General features: G+C 53.0%; 2 protein-coding genes across 2 annotated transcripts; both read right to left on the bottom strand.

Annotated features, from left to right (window-relative positions):
• Nucleotides 1–7,507: 7,507 nt before the first annotated feature.
• Nucleotides 7,508–7,948, bottom strand: LOC136524684 (uncharacterized). The gene has a single exon (XM_066517956.1). It carries the CDS (start codon nt 7,946–7,948, stop codon nt 7,508–7,510), a length of 441 nt encoding a protein of 146 aa, XP_066374053.1.
• Nucleotides 7,949–15,605: 7,657 nt separating this feature from the next.
• Nucleotides 15,606–17,443, bottom strand: LOC136519448 (uncharacterized). The gene has a single exon (XM_066512852.1). The coding sequence runs from the start codon at nt 17,404–17,406 to the stop codon at nt 15,739–15,741; it is 1,668 nt and encodes a 555-aa protein (XP_066368949.1). The 5' UTR covers nt 17,407–17,443; the 3' UTR covers nt 15,606–15,738.
• Nucleotides 17,444–21,974: the final 4,531 nt, after the last annotated feature.

Below are 21,974 nucleotides of genomic sequence, written 5' to 3'. Positions count from 1 at the left end.
GCGCGACACCACCGGTCGAGGCCCCACTGACGTAAGCGGAGGTGGCCGTGATTGTGACAAGCCTGGCGCAGCCGGACACAGCCATGGTGGTGCCCGAGGAAGTGGCACGATCCATGCCACCGTCGACCCAAGTGACGGTGCCCGACGCAGGCTAGATGGAGGGGGATACGGTCGATGGGTCCCCGGGCATCGTGGCGGTGGTGGAGAGGACCAGTGGGGAGTCACCCCTGGCCCTAATGTCGGGGGGTAGCCACTCGCCCATGCGGGGTGAGTCACTACTCCAGTTGATGGATCTGCAAGACCCGATGTCGATACTCTTCTTGCTCAATGATGCTACCGAGAGCATAGAGCGGGAGAGTCTCAACGAAGGGATCTCGGCCTTGCTGGAAGCTCTAAACCAGACCAGGGTCGTCCTACGCGACGTCGTCATTCCTACTGGCTAGGTATCCACTTAACCTTTCCTCTTGATTTCTTCTTTCTTCATGTATTTTTATGTTTGACATTGATCTTCTTTCAGTCCCTTATCGCTCGTAGCCAGAAGAAGTCCTGGTTCCTTCGCAAGCAGAAGGAGAAATGGGACCACCTCACCAAAGAGGCCCGGCTGTGTGGGGATATGAGTGCCCAGCTTGCTGTCGCCCAACAGAGGGTGGCTGAGCTGACTACCCTAGCCGAGGAGGCAGCCAGTCTCCGGTTGCGGGAGGCCAAAGCCCGTTGGGACACGGAGGATGCCGAGAAGTCGTTTGAGGAACTATTAGAGAGGGTGCGGCGGGATGAGGAGGAGGCCGCCAGAGTCTGGAAGGAGTGGGATGAGCTACTCCAGAGGGATGCTGAGACCCGCCAGCGGATCCCTGACCTCCTAGCCGAGGTTGAGAAGGAGCGGGAGCTCAAGCTGGGAGCCAAGGAGAGGTTCATGGACCTTCAGCAAAGGGTGAATCAGGACACCAAGGCGGTCACCTGGCTATGCAGGGAGCGCAATGAGTTGTGTCAGACCTCAGAGAGGCTCCACTCAGAGCACGGCGTGGCCCACGGGGAGCGTGACCAGGCCATCCGAGAGCGTGATGAGGCGCAGCAGAGGATTAGCTCCCTCCAGGCTGAGCTCGGAACCACGACAACCTGGAGGTTGGAGGCTGAGAGCGTCTCCACCGGGCTAGTCATGGAACTCACCGAGATGTAGAGGATCCTTTAGGAGGAGAGCGACGAGCACGTTCTCCTGAGCGCTGCCCTCGATGTGGTCTACGACGACCTGTAGGTGGTGCGGCCGCAGGGGACCAGCTCGCTTGTGGCCTGTGCCATAGGCATCACGATGTGGGTGCGCTAGCTCGAGAGGGAAGCTCTTTGCTCTAGGATTACCCAAGACTTCACCGTCGCCCACTTGCATTACAATGAAAGCATCAACTTGGAGACAATGAGCCTCAGTTTCGCACATGGCTATGAAGCCTCCGAGCTGGATGAGATAGAAGCGGCGGTGGCTCCTCTTGCACAAAACCTAGCGAGCAGAGTTGAAGACATAGTTCTCCACTAGAGGGGATAGTTAGTCAAATAGGTTGGATGAATTCTGATGAACGTCATTGTACTCTGTGGACAATTGCTGATTTTTATGTATCGCAAAGACGAATTCGTAACTTTGTTATTTTGTTTTGTTTGATTGAATTTGTTTCCTTCCCATTTTGTGTGTGAAAAGAGAAGGCTAACGTATTCCGACCCTTCCATTCGTTAAGACCATAGGGCCCAAGGTGCAAAGGGAGAACTTCGACCACGCTGCTGAGCAAAGACACCATAGCCATCAAGGCGTAGGTGTTTTATAGTCCAACCAGACATGATCAATTATTTGTTTCCACAAACCTTGCCACGAGGTTAGCATGAAGAAGAGATTTGACGTAGCGACTGTTTAGAAAAGGTATACTTATGCCTTTATCAGCCCCCGAGTGAGATCCGACCCCTTGCCATTGCTGGGGTCGGATGTCACTTGAAATCGAGGGGAGGATAGCGAAACTTAGGAGAACGCATCTCTTGTATTCACACGTACCCTCCCCCTAGGATCTTGCTAGCATTCTATGACCGTGCGTTAGGTCTCCTTTCAAGTCTAACCTTCCTTGAGCCCCCGCGCATGGTGGGGAATCAGTCAAGGGTCGGCTCGTTCTTGTGATTGTCGCTCCATCCATGGTTTCCGCAACTAGAGGGGTTGCATTAATGTTACTTGCCTCGGTGGCTCGAGTGATGTGCTCGGTGAGCTCGCTAATGGGCATGTTCGAATAGAATCCTATTCCGTCACTTGTGATGGGGTCAGCAAAGCCCTCTGTGGCATTCCGTTGCTCCTTAACCCGCCTTCCAACAGATTCCCCTCAATGGGGATTCTATGGGCTCGGCTAGAGGCTAGGATCGAACGAGAAGGTTGAGATAACCTTGTTCGCTTCCAAACAGGACGGGCACAGGCCGCTAAGGCTCATCTGCATTTTCCCCCCTGGCTCTTTGCTCGACACGAGGAGGCCTCATGCCCTCTACAAGCCGGCCTTCGAACCCCGGTCTTTTGATCTAGGATTGGGCGGCTTGAGCCCCCAAGCCCCGTGGGGTTCAGTAGGGGTCGAACGCGATTCATGCGTCACCCCATCCTTGGTCTCCGCACCCGAAGGGGCTAAGCAGATGACACTTGCCTCGATGGCTTGAGTGTCGTGCTTGGCAAGCTTGCTAACGGGCATGTTCAGGTGGAATCCGGGTCCGTCATCCGCTGACAGGATCGGTAGAGCCCTCATGTGGTAATCCACTGCTTCTTAACCAGCCTCCTAGTAGATGCCCGAGCCGTTCGATAGGCTCAGGTGGCCCGTTGGCCTCTCCTCGGTGGAGATTTTGTGGGCTTGGCTCGAGGTTAGAATCGAACGAGAAAGGTCGAGATGTCCATGTCCGCTTCTGAGCGGGGTTGGGCATGGCCACTGGGGCTCATCTCGGTTTTTCTCCCCTGGCTTAGTTTGATGTGAGGTGGCCTCGAGCCCTTCGTGGACTGGCATTCGAACCTCAATCTATCGCCGCTCATATCGAATGAGACGACTACCACTTCATGACGTGACATGAAGCATTGAGATGCAGCAATCGCATATGCAACGCTTAGGTGTATGGGATGAACGTATGAACGAATGAGTAAATGAATGTATGAATGACCACATGATGGAAAAAGGCGGGGGTCGGTGATGTTACCTCGGTGGCATGAGTGACGGGTTCTGGGAGCTCTTACCGGACATGTCCATGAAGGTTCGGGTCTGACGTTCGTGATGGGGCCGGTGTAACCTACACGAGCATCCCAAATTTCCATTTCTATCTCTCGACAGTGATCCAAGCCGTTCGATTGACTTGGGCGACCTGACAGCTTCTCCTTGATGGAGATTTCATAGGTAGACCCCTCCAAACCCTTCTCGAGAAGGTGAATGCTAAAGCTTGGGGTATGGGGACAAAGAATTCGATCACGCTGGTGAACAAAAACACCGTAGCCGCTGGGGCATAGGGTCTAGCGGTTCGACCAGTTTTACTCAAAGTTTACACCCGCACACCATGCCTCCAGTTTTTAAACGTAAGGAGGGGTCTGGCAAAGAGAATGTCTAACGAGTAGACCCTCTTGCCAGCCCCCGAACGATGTCCAACCCCCTACCATTGCTGGGGTCGGAGGCTCGGTAGCGAATTTAATATGTAAAGTAAGTAAGGGTGCTTATCTCTCGGCGGCAGCTTTGAGCCGTTCGATCGACCCGTTTCTCGACAGTGGCCAAGCCGTCTGATCGACTTGTGTTTTCTGTTGAGATAAGATTTTTCTATGGAAATAGAGGATGAGAGTATCCCACACAAGAATTTGGTTAAGCAGATAAGCCAAGCGTCGATTTTGTGCAAAATGGACGAGCTCTTTGTTATAGCAAACAGCCTTTTAACTCTTCTCCCTCTTTTTGCAAATGAGGTTTAGTGCATTCCAACCCTTCCCATAGTTAAGGTCATAAAAGCTTGGAGTGTAGGTGAGCTAGCTCTGATCACGCTGGTGAGCAAAGGCGCCGTAGCCGCTTGGGCATAGGTGTCTCGCAGTCCGCCCAGTTTTACTCAGAGCTTGTTCCCAAAATCCTAGCTCTTAGGACTTTCCGTGAGAAAAGAGGGCATGCACAGAGAATGTTTGTAGGATAAATATACTCATACCAGCCCCCGAGTGAGGCCTGACCCCTCGCCCTTGCAGGGGTCGGATGTCACAAAAGATTGGGGATTTCGATAATAAAACTGATAAGAAAAAGTATGCGTTTATTTAGGGGTAAAAGCGACGTAGCTGCTCGATGTTCCAGGCATTGGTGAAGACCTTGCCGTTGATGGTCTTTAGCTTGTAGGCGCCTAGCCGGAGCACCTCCATGATGATGTACGGTCCCTCCCACGATGGAGAGAGCTTGTGGCGGTCCTTGTTGCTCTGGACAAGGCGGAGGACCAGGTCCCCAATGTTGAAGGCCCGGCCTCGTATTCATCGGCTATGGTACCATCGCAACATCTACTGGTACTTGCCTAAGCGGAGGAGGGCAACGTCATGTGCTTTGTCTAGCTGGTCCATGGCATCCTCGAGAGATGCCTTGGCACCCTGTGCGTCGTATGCCTAGATCCTTGGTGCTCCATAGTCATGGTCGGTTGGGAGGATAGCCTCAGAACCATAGACCATGAAGAAGGGTGTGTAGCCGGTGGCTCGACTAGGGGTTGTCCTCAGGCTCTAGAGTACCGTGGGGAGCTCGACAACCCACCATGCACCGAACTTGTTCAACCGGTTGAAGATCCTAGGCTTAAGGCCCTATAGGACCATGCCATTTGCGCGCTCGTCCTGCCCGTTTGTTTGGGGGTGCACAACGGTGGCCCAATCAACTCGGATGTGGTATTCATCGCAGAATCGAAGGAACTTCTTTTTGGTGAACTACGTATCGTTGTCCGTGATGATGGAGTTCGGCACTCCAAAGCGATGGATGATGTCGAGGAAGAACAACACGGCTTGCTCGGATTTGATCACGGAGATCGGCCGAGCTTCTATCCACTTTGTAAACTTGTCTACGGTGATAAGCAAGTGGGTGTAACCTCTAGGCGCCCTCTTGAGAGGTCCAACCAAATCAAGCCCCAAGACCGTGAATGGCCACGTGATGGGGATCATCTGGAGTGCTTGGGCTAGGAGGTGAGTCTACCGAGCATAGTACTAGCACCCTTTGCAAGTGCGCACGATCTGCTCGGCGTCATCCACTGTAGTGGGCCAATAGAAGCCCTGTCGGAACATGTTTCCGACCAGGGTTCTAGGCACGGCATGGTGACCACAGATCCCACCATGGATATCGCTCAGCAAACGTTTCCCCTGTTCGATAGGGATACAACGCTGTAGGATCCTGGTGTGGCCTCACTTGTAGAGTTCGCCCTCTACAAGAACAAAGGACTTGGCACGGCGTGCGAGCTGTCGAGCTTCCGTCTTGTCCATCGGCAGCATGTCACAGAGGAGGTAGTCAAGGTAGAGTGCCCTCTAATCGACCAGAGGGTCGGGCTCTATCGCTGGGTCTTCTTCGAGTTCCATGACTTTGGGGCCAGATGGAGCCGATGGTTGGTCAGCCCCCGAGCCTAACCTGGGAGGACCGTCATCGGCCTGTTCTGACCCCTCGTAGCGAACCGAGGGCTTGTGTTGGTCGCTGGCGAAGACACCTTTTGGCACCGGCTCTCGGCCGGATGCCGCCTTCGTAAGCGCATCGTCCACCTCGTTGAGGCGCCTTAGGATGTGATTGAGCTTGAGGCCGTTGAACTTGTCTTCTAGTCATCGGACTTCTTGGCAGTAGGCAGCCATCTTGGCGTCGTGGTAGCTTGACTCCTCCATGACTTGATCGACGACCAGCTGGGAGTCTCCCCGAACATCGAGACGTCGGACGCCCAACTCGATGGCAATGCGTAGGCCGTTGATGAGCACCTCATATTTGTCCATATTGTTGGAGGAGGGGAAATGGAGACGAACCATGTACCTCATGCGTACCTCGATGGGCGACACGAAGACCAGCCCTGCGCTGGCGCCCTTCTTCATTAGTGATCCGTCGAAGTACATCGTCCAGTACTCTTGATCGATGATCGCCGGTGGCATTTGGACCTCAGTCCATTCCACAATGAAATCAGCTAACACCTAGGACTTGATGGCCATCCGAGGGGCATACGCAATGCCTTGACCCATCAGCTCGAGTGCCCATTTCGCGGTTCTTCCCGTGGAATCCTAGTTTTGGATGACCTTGCTGAGGGGGAAGGACGTCACGATTGTCACCGGGTGTGACTCGAAGTAGTGGTGTAGCTTCCTCTTGGTGATGAGGACGGCGTATAGGAGCTTCTAAATTTGGGGGTAGCAGGTCTTTGAGTCGGATAGGACCTTGCTGATGAAGTACACAGGGCGCTGTACTTTGAGGGCGTGCCTCTCTTCTTCCCGCTCCACTACCAGGGCGGCGCTGACCACTTGCATGGTGGCTGCTATGTAGAGCAGAAGGGATTCTCTATCGGTTGGAGGAACCAAGATCGGGGCCTTCATCAAAAGCTGCTTGACCGTGTCAAGTGCCTCCTGGGCCTTGGACGTCCATTCGAAGTGGTCGGCCTTCTTCAGAAGTCGATAAAGGGGGAGATCTCGTTCGCCAAGGCATGATATGAAGCGGCTGAGCGCGGCAAGGCACCCCATAACTCACTGTATCTCCTTTATGTTCTGAATTGGGCCCATCCTCATGATGGCCGAGATTTTCTCCAGGTTGGCTTCGATGCCACGCTCGGAGACGATGAAACCGAGCAACATGCCCCTCGGGACCCTGAAAATGCACTTTTCGGGATTGAGTTTGATGCCGTTTGTTTAGAGTTTTGCGAAGGTTTGTTCAAGATCAGCTACGAGGTGGTCAGCCTGTTTGGATTTGACCACGATGCCGTCGATGTAGGCCTCAACGGTCCGCCCAATGAGGTTTCTGAAACACTTGAGCATACATCACTGGTACGTAGCCCTAGCGTTCTTCAAATCGAATGGCACTGTGACGTAGTAGAACGATCCGAAGGGGGTGATGAAAGATGTCACGAGCTGGTTGGACTCTTTCATCGTGATTTGATGGTACCCGGAGTACGCATCAAGGAAGCAGAGGGTTTCGCACCTCGAGGTAGAGTCGACTATTTGGTCTATGCGCGGCAAAGGAAATGGATCCTTTGGGCACGCTTTGTTGAGACCGGTGTAGTCAACACACATCCTCCATTTCCCACTCTTCTTTCGTACAAGAACGGGATTGGCTAACCACTCTGGGTGGTACACTTCCTTGATGAATCCGGCCGCTAAAAGCTTTGCGGTCTCCTCGCCGATGGTGCTGCATTTCCCCTCGTCGAAGCGACGTAGGCATTGTTTCACCGGCTTGAAGCCTGGGCATATTTTCATGGCATGCTCGACGACCTCCCTCGGAATGCCTGGCATGTCCGAGGGTTTCCATGCGAAGATGTCTTTGTTCGCGCGGAGGAAGTCGACGAGCGCGCTTTCCTATTTAGAGGAAAGAGTGGTGCCAATGCACACCCCCTTGCCCTCGGAGCTGCTGGAATCTATGAGAACCTCCTTAGAGCCCTCCGCTGGCTCAAAAAACCTGGTCGACCTCTTGAGGTCGGGTGCTTCTTCGGTGACCTCTTCCCTGAGGGCAGCGAGCTCTCCGGAGGCGACGATCGCTGCGGCGTGATCGCAGCACTCGACATCGCACTCGTAGGCGCGTTGAAAGGAGGTGCCGACGGCGATGACCCCACCTAGACCCGGCATCTTCAGTTTGAGGTAGGTATAGTTGGGGACGGCCATGAACTTCACGTAACATGGTCGTCCCAGGGTGGCGTGGTAAGTTCCGTGGAACCCTACCACTTTGAAGGTGAGGGCCTCGGTCCTATAGTTGGACGGACCCCCGAAGGTGACGGATAGATCGATCTGCCCGAGCGGCATGGCCTGCTTTCCAGGCACAATGCCATGAAAAGGTGCTCCGGTCGGCCTACTGTACTGCCTAGTGTACAATACTAGACTAGGGGTATGCTGCCCCATTATGCGTTTGACCAGCTCAAGATGTTTCTTTCGTGCAACCAAACAGAGTAGAACATAGCAAAACAGAGTAACACTTTTTTTCAGAATCCAATCTTATCATCTTGTTGCAGAGTCACATGCAAGCATATGCGTTAGTTTGGCACATTTGGCAAATACTAATACTATCTTATTGCAATGATCATTATATCACATGCAGTAATCACCTTTTTTCAGAATCTAGTCGTCTGAAGCAACAACTTTGTTACAAAACCAAACATAAACACGGAACACTAAGGATACATAAACGATTGCACCTGTGGCAACTTGGGTCTCTTTCTTTGGCTCTTTGCCTACTTGTTCACCCTTCGAACAGCTCCAGCAACATGTCCTTGAGATCATGGGGAGTGATTCTTGAGGGTCTGATACCACTGTACTCCAAGTATTTTTCAAAGCTTGGAATGACTTTGTCAATAACAGCCACCCGGACCCTTCTCCTCAGCTTAGGGTCTGGGACCTTCCAGAACTTCTGGGCATTGTAGGTTTTCTGAAACTCAGACTCAAATTTAGCTGGTGGACAGGAGTAGGTCTCCTCCATCATGTTCCATATTGCCTCATCTAGCTCGCCTTGTTTGTATGACAGGAGGCTGGCCATCTCATCCGTTGGTGTCGAGAGGGAGGTCGCGGTACCGGTGGTGGTGGTGGTGGTGGTGGTGCAACCGCCGCTGCTGCTGGTACTGCTACTGTAATCTACCAGATCAGTTCGTAGCCAATTCGGCTTCCAAACAGGCTGCAGCGAACCATGGCCGCCGCCGGACATGTCCATCCTCTCTGCTGCCTGTTTAGGAATCGACCTGCATGAACTTGACTGGGTCTGGGTGTGTCGTGTGTGTGTGCCTTGAGCCTGTGTGGAGAAGCCTGCTACACGATGACACTGACGAGACCACTGAATTCGCGTGCCGTTACAAACACGCTGCTCAGTATTGGCTGTCACGGCTTCACTTTCACCTGCGTGGCTACGTCCTCTGGAAACCTTGCGATTTAAGCGCTGTCCGGCACTTGGCAGGCAGGTTAAGGCCCGTGAGACGTGATGGGTTTTCTGTCCTATACAACAGCATGGCGATCGGCCCACGACTGTTTTTAATGAAAGAGGGATTAATGTTTGATCCCAAGTCAGTATCGGTGGATATTCTTAATTTTATTAAAATTTATCAATCCAATCAAATAATTATTATTGGCATAACTACCTTGGCAAAAAGTTACTCCTATCCCCAAATGTAGATATATCATATATCAAAATGTCAAAAAAAAAACATGGAAAAACACTAGTTGACTACACAAGTTACATAGCCCTCGGGCCATTTTAGACACATTTCACAATTTATTTACGACATGGTTCAGCTGCTAACCAGTCCATAAATTCAAACGGCTAGACAGCCATTCAGCTTTTTCATACAGCAGACTAGCAGAGCCGCCAGCCATAAGGTACATACCCCCTCTGCATAAGTTTCAGCTGTGCCAAACAAGGGCCTAAGATCCCAAATCTAGCACAGCTTTAGTCTTCTTCACTTGCAACTAAATACCACAGTGCATTACCAAAGGCTATGAAGTTGGCACTGTTTTGGCCCAGTCCTTCCATGAGGATTGCAAATTATATTACTCCAGTCCAGGAAGTGCTTGGTCCACATTCAGCAAGAAAACATGAACATACACATTTTTTTTGAGGAAACATGAACATACACATTAGCAGCGGTAGTAGCGAATACAGGGGCTAATTGCCAAAATAAGAATCCTACTCTTGTCTTACTGCAGTTTTTGCATATAGAGAGCGAGATCTGCACTATATTGAACTGAATACCTCAACTACAAATTTGACGAAGTCACAGCAGCCAAAACCGACTTATTACTTGTAGTGCTTTCAACTTTTAGTCGTTAGCTCCATCCATAAGTCAAGTCGTTTGAAGATCATTTCTCATTTAAAACCACAATGAAACGATGGACATAGATGGAAGCAATACTAACTGAATGTTGGTAACTTGTGGTGCACCGGTTATTTATCCTTCAAATAACTCTTCCAACATCTCCTGCAAGCTCTCAGGACTGACGATGGCTCTTGAAGCGCTGACGCCACCATCCTCCAAGAACTTTGTGAAGACTGAAATGACTTTGTCAACGATGGTTGTCCGCAACACTTTCCTTAGCTCTGGGTCTGGAACCTTCCAGAGTTTCTGCGCAAGGTAGGCCTTCTCAAACTCTGCCAAGGACCTACGCTGTGCTGAGTATCTCATGAAGAAAAAGCAACAGGGTGAATGACTATGCAAGGGCTTCAACACCGGCGTCCAGGATACTTGCAGATAACTGTTTATGTAGCTGTCAAGCTTGCGAGCCAGGGCATTCGTTGGGACATCCAAAAGCAGATTTTGAGAAAGCAGTTTGTGCCACAGGAAGTAGAAATTGTTGGCCAGGAATAGGAACCTGAGGCTCTGAGCCGCCGGACATGTCCATTCTCTCTGCTGCCTGTTTAGGCATCTACCTACATGAACTTGACTGGGTCTGGATGTGTCGTGTGTGTGCGCGCCTTGAGCCTATGTGGAGAATCCTGCTACACGATGACACTGACGAGATCACTGAAGAGGGCTGATGCTAGGACGAATCAATGTTGACAGGTATTAACTCCTTCTCTTTAGGTACCTTATTATTGGTCCCCGACAGTAGCCCCCGAGCCCCCGGGCGATTCGAGTAGAATCGTCTAGGGGATTTTTTGGCCCCCGAGCTTGCGGAGGAGTAGAATACTCCTTTGGAGGTTTCTCCAATTTGCCAGCGGGTGCGCGCGAGAGCACCTGGTGGGTGTAGCCCCCGAGCCTGCGGAGGAGTAGGACACTCCTTTAGAGGGTTTTTCGAAAGAGAGGATTCTGAGAGGCATGGCCCTCCATTGTTGCCCACGGCGTGCCCTGAAGATGGTGATTTCTTCATCGCCGAGGTCGGACCCTTCGCGGGTATGGTTGTGAGATCTGGTGGTTGTTTAGCCGGATAGCTCAATTGGGATCCTGGTATCCTGTTTGCGGGGATCCAGCCAGGGTAATCCCGGCTGAGACTCAATCACGGGCCGAGACTCCCTTGAAGCTCGTGCGCCTGAGTTTTGGCCGCTCGTGGGCCCATCCTTCATCGTAAGGCTGCCTTGGGACGGTCATCGAAACCGTTGATGGGCCGGCCCTCGAACATCTGGGCCCAGGCTGGCCGGAGGAACGCTTTTTGACCCGTATCTCTTCTGCTGGTAAAGAGTCCTGGTACGTCCGGGGAGGTGAAACGTTCGGCGCGTTTTCGGAGGGAAAAGATAGGGATTGCGGGCGCATATCCCACGACGTGACGTGGTGGCGGATCGTGGCATGCGCGGAGATCCAGGCGGACGATTGTCTTCCTCGCATCCGTCGCCCCTATAAAACCAAAGGGTTCGCCCTTAGGGTTTCGTACTTTGCCTCCTTGCCTTTGCATCTACAACTCCGCCGCCAGTCGCCTAAGCCTCCCTCATCCGCGTCTCCGCCGTCGTTGAATTCGCATCCACTCACCCCAATCCTCCAATGGTGCCGTGGTGCCACTCTGATATCACCCTCCAGCGCCTGGAGGGCCTCGTTTGTTGTGGCCTTCTTTGCACGTGGACTATCGCCGAGGAGTGGCGGCTGCCCGGCGATGAGGATGCGTCGTCGCCACCCGATGGCTACGTCGTGTCCTTCGCTCACTTCCACGAGCGGGGACTCGCCACCCCTGCCCAGAAGTTCCTTCGGGGGTTGCTACATTACTACAAGGTGGAGCTGCATCACCTTAATCCTAATGGAATCCAGCACATCACGGCGTTCGTCGCCTTGTGTGAGGGGTTCTTGGGGATTAGTCCCCACTTAGAACTGAGACGGTATTTCTTCGCCGTTACCCTCCTGAAGAAGCATGAGAAGAGGCATGAGCTGAACGTGCTGATGGAATGCGCCGGCATCCAGCTCCGCAACAACCGGGTCAACGAGTACCCGCCGATGGGTCTATCGACCTCAAACAAGGGGTGGCATTCACATTGGTTCTACGTGAAGAATGACGCAGCCGCCCCCTTGCCAGAGTTCACCGGGCGCCTCATCGAAGAGGTCCCGGAATTGTGGAGGAAGTGGGGAGTCCTAGAGAAAGACAAGAAGAGAATCCAGGACCATCTCACCGCCATCTGGATCCTGAAGGAGAGGGGCATGAAGGGGTCGGGGATCATCGGCACTTACCACACGAGGAGGGTGGCGCCGCTGATGAGGCGCACGTTTCCCCAGCACATGATGGCGCCCGGGGTGTCACTCAATGGACAGCGCTCGCCGAGGGAGCACTCTCCCCCTCTAAAGTGGCACAGCGCATCAAGGAGGCGATGGAGCCTCTGCGGGACGACGCCGGCGCTGTCCTCGAGTTTGTGTATCTAGTGTGGGGGCACCCCCCCCCCCCCCAATGCGGCCAAAACTAGGGTACATCGCCTTCGTAAGTTTTATTTCATCATGCCTCCTTTTTAATTGAACTCCCGACCCCTTGATGCTGATATTGAAATAGGGGGACCAGCCGAAGAAACTCGTCCTCCAGGACCACCCGGCTCCGCTACCGAAGGACCTGTCCGTGACTGCGGCCAACCACACCGAGGCCGAGCGTCAGAGGAAGGTGAAGGAGGACGAGAGGAGGAAGAAACAGCAAAAGTTGTGGGCATGGGAGAGAGGGGAGGATATGGACAGTGATGATGATGATGACAACGACGAGGAGGAGGACGATGAGGTAGCTACCGACACTGAGTGGGATGACCTAGTGAGTGAGGATACGCTAATAGGTATCCACTCGTCCATGTAGGGGCCTTTCCCATTCCACGCGAGGGAAAGCGCGTCCGCGGGGCCGGCGAAGACGGGTTGAACCGTTAGCCTTCCCTAGGAGATAGCAGGAGTGGGCGGGTCTGCCGCCCGCTCGAGGTGCTAGCGCAGGGGGTGGCCCCGTCACCGCACCTCAAGAGCCATCAGGGGTGGGCGGATCTGCCGCCACGCTCGCGGATGCAAGGGAGGTGGCCCCCTCTGCCCGGGAGCAGGGGGCGGGCTCAAAACGGTCCTGCCCCGACGAGTTGGAGCAGGGACCTAGGGGTTCATTCTCCAAATGTCTCCATCGCCCAACAGCGCCAACGTAAGTCACCAACTCCTCTATTTTCTCTGTTTTTCTCTGTTTTCACCTGTTTTCCTCATGACTTACGCCGTTTGTTTCTTGTAGCATCCTCAGACAGGGCCGCTCTTTGGTGCTGGCGCCCAAGAAGAGTGTCACCATTCAGGCGGGACGGCGACTATTGCCCGGCGTCGCTCCCATTTTGAGAGAGAGCGGAGCCGATGTCACAGCCTCATCGGCCGGTCAAGCACCACCCGCGGTGGTGCCCGTGCCCTTGTCGGGTCATGCAGACGCCGGGGCTGAGGGAGCGCCCTCAAAGGTTTCCGAGCAATCAGCGATGGAGGTGATTCTGCTGCCGACGTTGGGGCAGACGGAGTTGCCACTCGTGACTGTGGCGTCGACCGTGGTGGGAACGACACCACCGATCGAGGCCCCACCGATGCAAGCGGAGGTGGCCGCGATTGTGACAAGCCCGGCGTAGCCAGACACAGCCATGGTGGTGCCCAAGGAAGTGGCACGATCTGTGCCACCGTCGACCCAAGTGACGGCGCCCGACGTGGGCTAGACGGAGGGGGATATGTTCGATGGGTCCCCGAGCATCGTGGCAGTGGTGGAGAGGACCAGTGGGGAGTCGCCCCTAGCCCTGATGTCAGGGGGCAGCCACTCGCCCATGCGGGGTGAGTCACTGCTCCAATGGATGGATCTGCAAGACCCGACATCGATACTCTTCTTGCTCAATGATGCTACCGAGAGCATAGAGCGGGAGAGTCTCAACGAAGGGATCTTGGCCTTGCTGGAAGCTCTAAACCAGGCCAGGGTCATCCTACATGACATCGTCATTCCTACTGGCCAGGTATCCACTTAACCTTTCCTCTTGATTTCTGCTTTCTTCATGTATTTTTATGTTTGACATTGATCTTCTTTCAGTCCCTATCACTCGTAGCTGGGAGAAGTCCCAGTTCCTTCGCAGAAGGTGAAATGGGACCGCCTCACCGAAGAGGCCCGGTTGTGTGGGGATATGATGATCCTTGTGGAGTTTGAACACCCCGCCACGAGCCATCGTCGTCCTCGGTGAGACGAGTCCTGGAGTCCTCCATCATGTTCCATATTGCCTCATCTAGCTCGCCTTGTTTGGATGACAGGAGGCTGGCCATCTCATCCGTTGGTGTCGAGAGGGAGGTCGCGGTAACGGTGGTGGTGGTGGTGGTGGTGGTGTTGGTGGCGCCGCCGCCGCTGCTGCTGGTACTGCTACTGTAATCTACCAGATCAGTTCGTAGCCAATTCGGCTTCCAAACAGGCTGCAGCGAACCATGGCCGCCGCCGGACATGTCCATCCTCTCTGCTGCCTGTTTAGGAATCTACCTGCATGAACTTGACTGGGTCTGGGTGTGTCGTGTGTGTGTGCCTTGAGCCTGTGTGGAGAAGCCTGCTACACGATGACACTGACGAGACCACTGAATTCGCGTGCCGTTACAAACACGCTGCTCAGTATTGGCTGTCACGGCTTCACTTTCACCTGCGTGGCTACGTCCTCTGGAAACCTTGCGATTTAAGCGCTGTCCGGCACTTGGCAGGCAGGTTAAGGCCCGTGAGACGTGATGGGTTTTCTGTCCTATACAACAACATGGCGATCGGCCCACGACTGTTTTTAATGAAAGAGGGATTAATGTTTGATCCCAAGTCAGTATCGGTGGATATTCTTAATTTTATTAAAATTTATCAATCCAATCAAATAATTATTATTGGCATAACTACTTTGGCAAAAAGTTACTCCTATCCCCAAATGTAGATATATCATATATCAAAATGTCAAAAAAAAAAACATGGAAAAACACTAGTTGACTACACAAGTTACATAGCCCTCGGGCCATTTTAGACACATTTCACAATTTATTTACGACATGGTTCAGCTGCTAACCAGTCCATAAATTCAAACGGCTAGACAGCCATTCAGCTTTTTCATACAGCAGACTAGCAGAGCCGCCAGCCATAAGGTACATACCCCCTCTGCATAAGTTTCAGCTGTGCCAAACAAGGGCCTAAGATCCCAAATCTAGCACAGCTTTAGTCTTCTTCTTCACTTGCAACTAAATACCACAGTGCATTACCAAAGGCTATGAAGTTGGCACTGTTTTGGCCCAGTCCTTCCATGAGGATTGCAAATTATATTACTCCAGTCCAGGAAGTGCTTGGTCCACATTCAGCAAGAAAACATGAACATACACATTTTTTTTTGAGGAAACATGAACATACACATTAGCAGCGGTAGTAGCGAATACAGGGGCTAATTGCCAAAATAAGAATCCTACTCTTGTCTTACTGCTGTTTTTGCATATAGAGAGCGAGATCTGCACTATATTGAACTGAATACCTCAACTACAAATTTGACGAAGTTACAGCAGCCAAAACCGACTTATTACTTGTAGTGCTTTCAACTTTTAGTCGTTAGCTCCATCCATAAGTCAAGTCGTTTGAAGATCATTTCTCATTTAAAACCACAATGAAACGATGGACATAGATGGAAGCAATACTAACTGAATGTTGGTAACTTGTGGTGCACCGGTTATTTATCCTTCAAATAACTCTTCCAACATCTCCTGCAAGCTCTCAGGACTGACGATGACTCTTGAAGCGCTGACGCCACCATCCTCCAAGAACTTTGTGAAGACTGAAATGACTTTGTCAACGATGGTTGTCCGCAACACTTTCCTTAGCTCTGGGTCTGGAACCTTCCAGAGTTTCTGCGCAAGGTAGGTCTTCTCAAACTCTGCCAAGAACCTACGCTGTGCTGAGTATCTCATGAAGAAAAAGCAACACGGTGAATGGCTATGCAAGGGCTTCAACACCGGCGTCCAGGATACTTGCAGATAACTGTTTATGTAACTGTCAAGCTTGCGAGCCAGGGCATCCGTTGGGACATCCAAAAGCAGATTTTGAGAAAGCAGTTTGTGCCACAGGAAGTAGAAATTGTTGGCTAGGAATAGGAACCTGAGGCTCTGATCCACGAATGACTGCGACACTCTGGTGAGGCTTTCTTCTAGGGAACGGATGATCACGATGTTCAGGTAAGTGGAAGAACCGGTACTATTCTCACCGAGAGACAGACATGCTTCATGTGCAATAGGAGTATCCACTGAAGATCGGTTGTAGCTTAAACTAGTAGATAGCACAAGGATGTAGCTTACTGCGAACTGAGTGGCAACATGAATGTCAGGTGATGGATGCAGTCCTGACGCTGTATGGTCATGGCCATGGCCGTCCGTCGTCAAGGACATGAAGTGTGTCCTGATGCAGTCTCTCGTGTTCCTCATGGCCTCGTCCACCTTGTCCAGCTTCGCCAACAGCAGCCTTATCATCTCCGCGCTTATCCTCGCAGCTTCTGCGTCGGTTGATGACGAACAGGAGGAACTGAGATACGAGTGCCAGAGCTGGACCTGTTCCGAGACCCCAGAGAGAGCGTCACGGACATCTATCAGTGTCCTGAACTTGAGAGCTGATGCCACTGCACCCTTCTTGCCAGAAACGACACCACCATGGCCATGGTCGTCGCTGCTAATGCTACTGCTAGCAGGGCTAATGACGTCGTCGAGTGCAACGACGGCGTCGACGAAAGGGAGCATGAGCAAGAAGGTTGCAGCGACAAATCCTACCAATTCTGAAGTAGGTGGCCAGAGCAGAGCTTCTTCCTTCTGCTGCAGCTCCTGGCTACTACACCATTCAGTAAAGCTAGCGACGGACCTGCTGATGGCGTGGAGAGCGAGGACCCAGCTGCGTGCGGTGTGCTGGAGTCGCCGCGATACGAAGGTCCTCCCCGCGGACGCGGCGTCCAGCTGGGCGAGGCGGAGGACCCAGCTCACCTGCAGCTCCGACAGCCACCTGCCCAGTGCGCTGCTGCTGCTGGACGTAGCCGCCGCTCCACATCCACCATGAGATCCATGGATGATGAGATCCCTGATGTGCTCCCGCATCGCCGCCTTCTCTTCCTCCGTGACGCCCCCGGCAGTGGTGGTGAATGGGAACGGAAGGGACGCGGCGGTGCTGGTGGCGTAGGTGGTGGCAGTGTTGGACAGGGTGGTACCTGAAGCGGTGCTGCTGGCTCCACAGTTGACGTCGTAACTGTGATCAAGCAGAGCAGGTTGCGGTTGTGGATGCACAGGATCGTCGTCGTCGCCGCCGCCGCCTCGGTTGGTGGATGCGACCGTCCACCTCCATGCTCCTCGCCACACAGCCGCCATGCTGCCGGCACGGTGAGCTTGCTAGCTAGTTGCAAACTCAAACCCATGCGCACCGGGCCCGCCCGGCCGGAGCCCATATATAGCAGCAAGCCTGCAACTGCAAGCATCACACTATCTCCAACGACAATACTCAAAAAAAAATTCTTTCTATAAATGAGTTTTCAGAAGAGAGAATACTTATATTTAGGCCATACCTATCAGACAATCAAAATAGACCTCCCATATAAATACTTTGTTGGAGACTAATTTTGAGTCTTCTACCATCCATTTTGAGTTTAGGTGTCCATATAGTCTTATAGGGTCATGTACTCTGAAACATCACCAACGCGTTACCTTTTTTGACTTTGACCTGGCGGGGCCCGCGGCTGTGGGCGTCTTCGGAACAGCGACGCGTTGATGATGACTGGAGTGTGTTGAGTGTTGACTGACACTGCTGGCAGTTTGGCACCGACAAGACCTGAGCACCTCACGCCCTCGCCTGAACGAAATTGCATCGATAATGCTTAGGAGCGGGCAGGGACGCCGCTTTCTGGGCCTGCCTAGCCCAGCAGGTCTATCTCTCTTTCAAAATATCTGCTACGCCCGGGCTTGCCCACCGTATGCGGCTGTGCGTACTCTCGTGTTTCCCACCGTGCACCGCGCGGCTCTCCCATCCAGCACCGCGCTGCGCTGCGCTCCATCCCTCGCCGCACCCGTTCTAGCTCGCTGTACATCGCGTCCCCGCTCCAGCTTGCTGTACGCCGCGCGCCCCACTGCTGCGCGTCGTGTCCCGTCCCTCACCCGGGTCTAGGTGCTGCTGGGTTGCTGCTGAGGTGCCGCCGCAGCCAGCGTTCCCCACCAAAAGATCGTGGTCACTGTCGACGCCATGGCCACCGTCACGCACAACCTCAATGAGGAGATATTACGATGAAAACACATGCTGCAAGTGTATGTTTCAACTGTTTTAGACATTTTAGATGCTTGTTGTAACTGTTTCATATGGATGTTGCAAAAGTAGATCGGAAATGTTGCACATGTTGCAAGTGTTTCAGAGGTGTTGTTCAAAATGTTTTATCTGTTCCAGACGTATGTTGCGAGCGTTCCAATCTAGATGTTGCATATTTCATACATATGTTGCAACAATATTTTCCAAATGCTTCAGCTGTTTCAATCTTATGATGTAGTAAGTGTTTTCATGTTGCAAGTTACAAATGTTTTTATCTGATGTTGCACGTTTCACACATATATTATAAGTGTATGTCCTAAATGTCTCATCCTTTTTATACGGATGTTGCATTCAAGTGTTTCATGTTGCATGTATTTTATGTTGTTCGAAGAGTAAAAAAGCGCGGGAAGTGATGATGGCACGGTACAAGCACTGGATAATCAGCATGTTCGGGAGGTCATATCGTATCGTGGATTATTTACTGCTGGCTGGTTTGGTGTGAGAGAAAAACACTGTTTTTAGCTGAAAATTTACGATCGTTTACGAGCAAGCGAACGGGCTGAATGATAGGGCGCGACGAGCTAGGAGCCAGTGGACGGGGCGCATGTGGCGCCAGTGTCCTGCGAACCGGGCGCACTGAGGACAGCCGGTCAGGGCGGAGCGTGTGCAGGATGGGGCGAAGGGCGGGCTGGCGCATGCGAGGCGATTCGTTTGGAGTAGCATGTAGGCATGTACCAATTGACAATTTGTTAAATTCTAGACTGCATGCATGCCTGAAGTACTGTGCGTGAGGCGAGGCCGCTTCCACTTCCACACGCGCATACAAAAATACAATACGAGTAGTCAAGCATGCATGCATGTGATTTTGCATCGGTCTTCATGCTACAGATTAGTGTGGAACACGGTGTAAAACGTGCGCAGTTTTTGCTCCGGAAATCTGATAACTCCAATGGCACGCTCTCCAAGTCTCCCCATGCACCAAGCAAAGCAGGATACGCTGCTGTTACTATATATCTCTTCCTTTCCTCTTCACTCCCTCAAAATCAAGAAAGACTAGCTCTCGAGCACAACTGTGAGTAGCTCAAACAGAAGGAAGGCCAATATTTATAGGCTAGAAACAAGCCACGTAGCCTAGGAGCCATCGTCAACAACAGATGCCTACGAAAAGGTCAGGGTAAACGAGATCTTCATAAGGGCAGGACCAATACAGCGTCGACAAGACCACTCGGTCCCACCTGGGTCGTGAACCTCGACGAACGGCACAGTGACACAGGCGAGGCTCGGCAGTCACGTACCACATCGTCAGGACGTCCCGGGAGAAGTAAAGAACAACGACCACAAGCCCACGCTCTGGATGAACACGCATATCAGCGCTTTCCCGATCACTTCGTGATCGCAAAAACACTCGGGGGCTAATGTCGGGGTCATGACCCCGGGGTGTCTCAGGGCACCGATTAGTTAGCTGGCTCCATGGTCCGCAAACACAGCAGCTATCAAAGGCCCAAACAACCGAGGCCCAGCAAAAGCGGAGCAGAGCAGGCCATGCGCTAAGGCCAGGGGCGACCACGATCTATTCCTCCAACATTGGCCGTGTGATGCTCAAATACATGACATCTTCATCGTCACGACCCCTAGGAGAGACAGGGAGAGGTCGAGCCCCGCGCGATGTGCCCGTTCTGACGAAGGAAAGCACGCCGCGCTGACCCCGCAAAGACCGATGTGACAGCGGTCACCTCGGTTCGGTCAGACGCCATCTCTGTGCCACGCCGCACCAACGAGACAACACCGCACAAGCGGTGGCAGCATGTACGAAACCCACCGTCCGAATACGGACCGACTGGACGTGCGTACGATCCCACCCACTACGGGATGGGATCCATGACAAGTGTCACGACCTAGAGACCTCCCCGGCAGGCGAAGCGCCTCGACCCCAACGATCGGGGTTGTGGCCCTCAGCCCCACGATGTGACCAGGCGAACAACGACCCAGGGCGGCTACCTACTACGGGTATGATGCCCCGGGGAACCTGAAGACAACGACGAAGACCATGATGGATGCCGTGTTGCACATCATAGCTGATGAACTGTCACCATGGCTACAATGCTGCCACGACTAGCACAGTAGCACCACGTCAGACCCTGCCGCGACGTGGCCATAAGACCATGATGATAGCCACGCCCAAGCGAGTATTAGAAGACGGCGTAGCTTGCAAACCAAGTTAGCTAGGACCTTCCTCACGCTCTTGACCCTTCAGTCGGGGGAACCTCCTCTTTGTAACAAGCCCTGGCCCTGAACTCTATATAAGGGTAGCCAGGGCTCCATATGTGGGGGTCTTATTCTTCATCCTCTACCATTCCATCCATTCACCATAGCAGTAGGGCTCCTAGAGCTTCTCTTCAGGCTGCCCCTCGTTTAGCGTCGGTTCTACCACCTCTTTCACCATTCTTGCACCCCCCCATTGTAAGAACTTCAGAGCATTCAAGCGAGAAACACGCACTCGATCTTCTCTGAGACTGGACGTAGGGCTTCGGCTTGAATCAGTATAAGTCCTCGTGTCTATTGGATGCTATCATCGTCTTCCTAGAGCAGCACGACAATCGTATAAATTTACTAGTCCAGTTTACGAAACACCAACAGTTGATGCCCCTCGTAGGAGACAGTCGCACACTCTCGTTTGATTGAAGAAGGAAGCGTGGCTCCTCGCACCACCGGTGGACTCGCTGGTGGAATGGCCCACGGCGGTCACATCCACCATGAAAACTATGGGTTCATCGGCACCAAAGGGCCAGCGCCCGCGTCCGCCATCAGCCACAGTCCAAACCTCCACCTTTGAAATTTGAGTTCCATGGTCCATGGCGAACACACTCCCAGAACTACCCTCAGGGGCTACATCTTGGAGTTCACCTACCTAGAGGGGCCAGTACCCTCACTCGTCGCAAGCTGTGGCCAATTTTCCCGTACGAGAAACCAAAGGACCATGGCTCACGACAAACTCGCCCGAGGAATGGCCTCGACCAACCACGTCCTTCTAGGGAACCACGTGGTTAACCACACCAAAGGGTCGGCGCCTACGTTCGCCCCTGGCCATGGCCAAGACCTCCACCTCAGGAATCTGGGTCCCGCGGCCTATGGTGGGCGCACTCTTGGAACTGCCCACGGGGGCTACATCCTAGAGTTCACCTACGTAGAGAGCCCAAGGCCCTCTCTCATCACTGGCCACGGCCAGGCCTTCCACCCAGAAAGCCAGATGGTCACGGCTCGTGGCGACCTCGCCCGAGGAATGGCTCACGGTGGCCACATCCCCACCGAGAACCACGAGATCACCCGAACTGATAGGGTAATGCTCGTCACTAGCTCTTACCCGATCCAGGCCTACCGCATGGCAGAACTGGACCTCACGGTAGAAACACGCCCTGGACAATGCCTCCGACATCGGAGCACAATGACTCAGGGCGCGCACGAACAACGAGCCTACCAGCCTGCACGTGGCATCGACGTTGGTAACCTAGTCGCTAGATGGCACCACACCGCGTAGGATCGAACTTGGAACCAGGATCTGACCCTGCACAATGAGCAAGCTGCGTGACACACTTCAGAGGATTACCAGCCTATGCTCGGAGGTCCGTGCATCCAAGGAAGCGGG

This window comes from Miscanthus floridulus, chromosome 18 (genome assembly GCF_019320115.1).
Source record: "Miscanthus floridulus cultivar M001 chromosome 18, ASM1932011v1, whole genome shotgun sequence".
Lineage (NCBI taxonomy): Eukaryota > Viridiplantae > Streptophyta > Magnoliopsida > Poales > Poaceae > Miscanthus > Miscanthus floridulus.
Note: the sequence above shows the minus strand (reverse complement) of the source record. Positions and strands in the feature narration are given on the sequence as shown.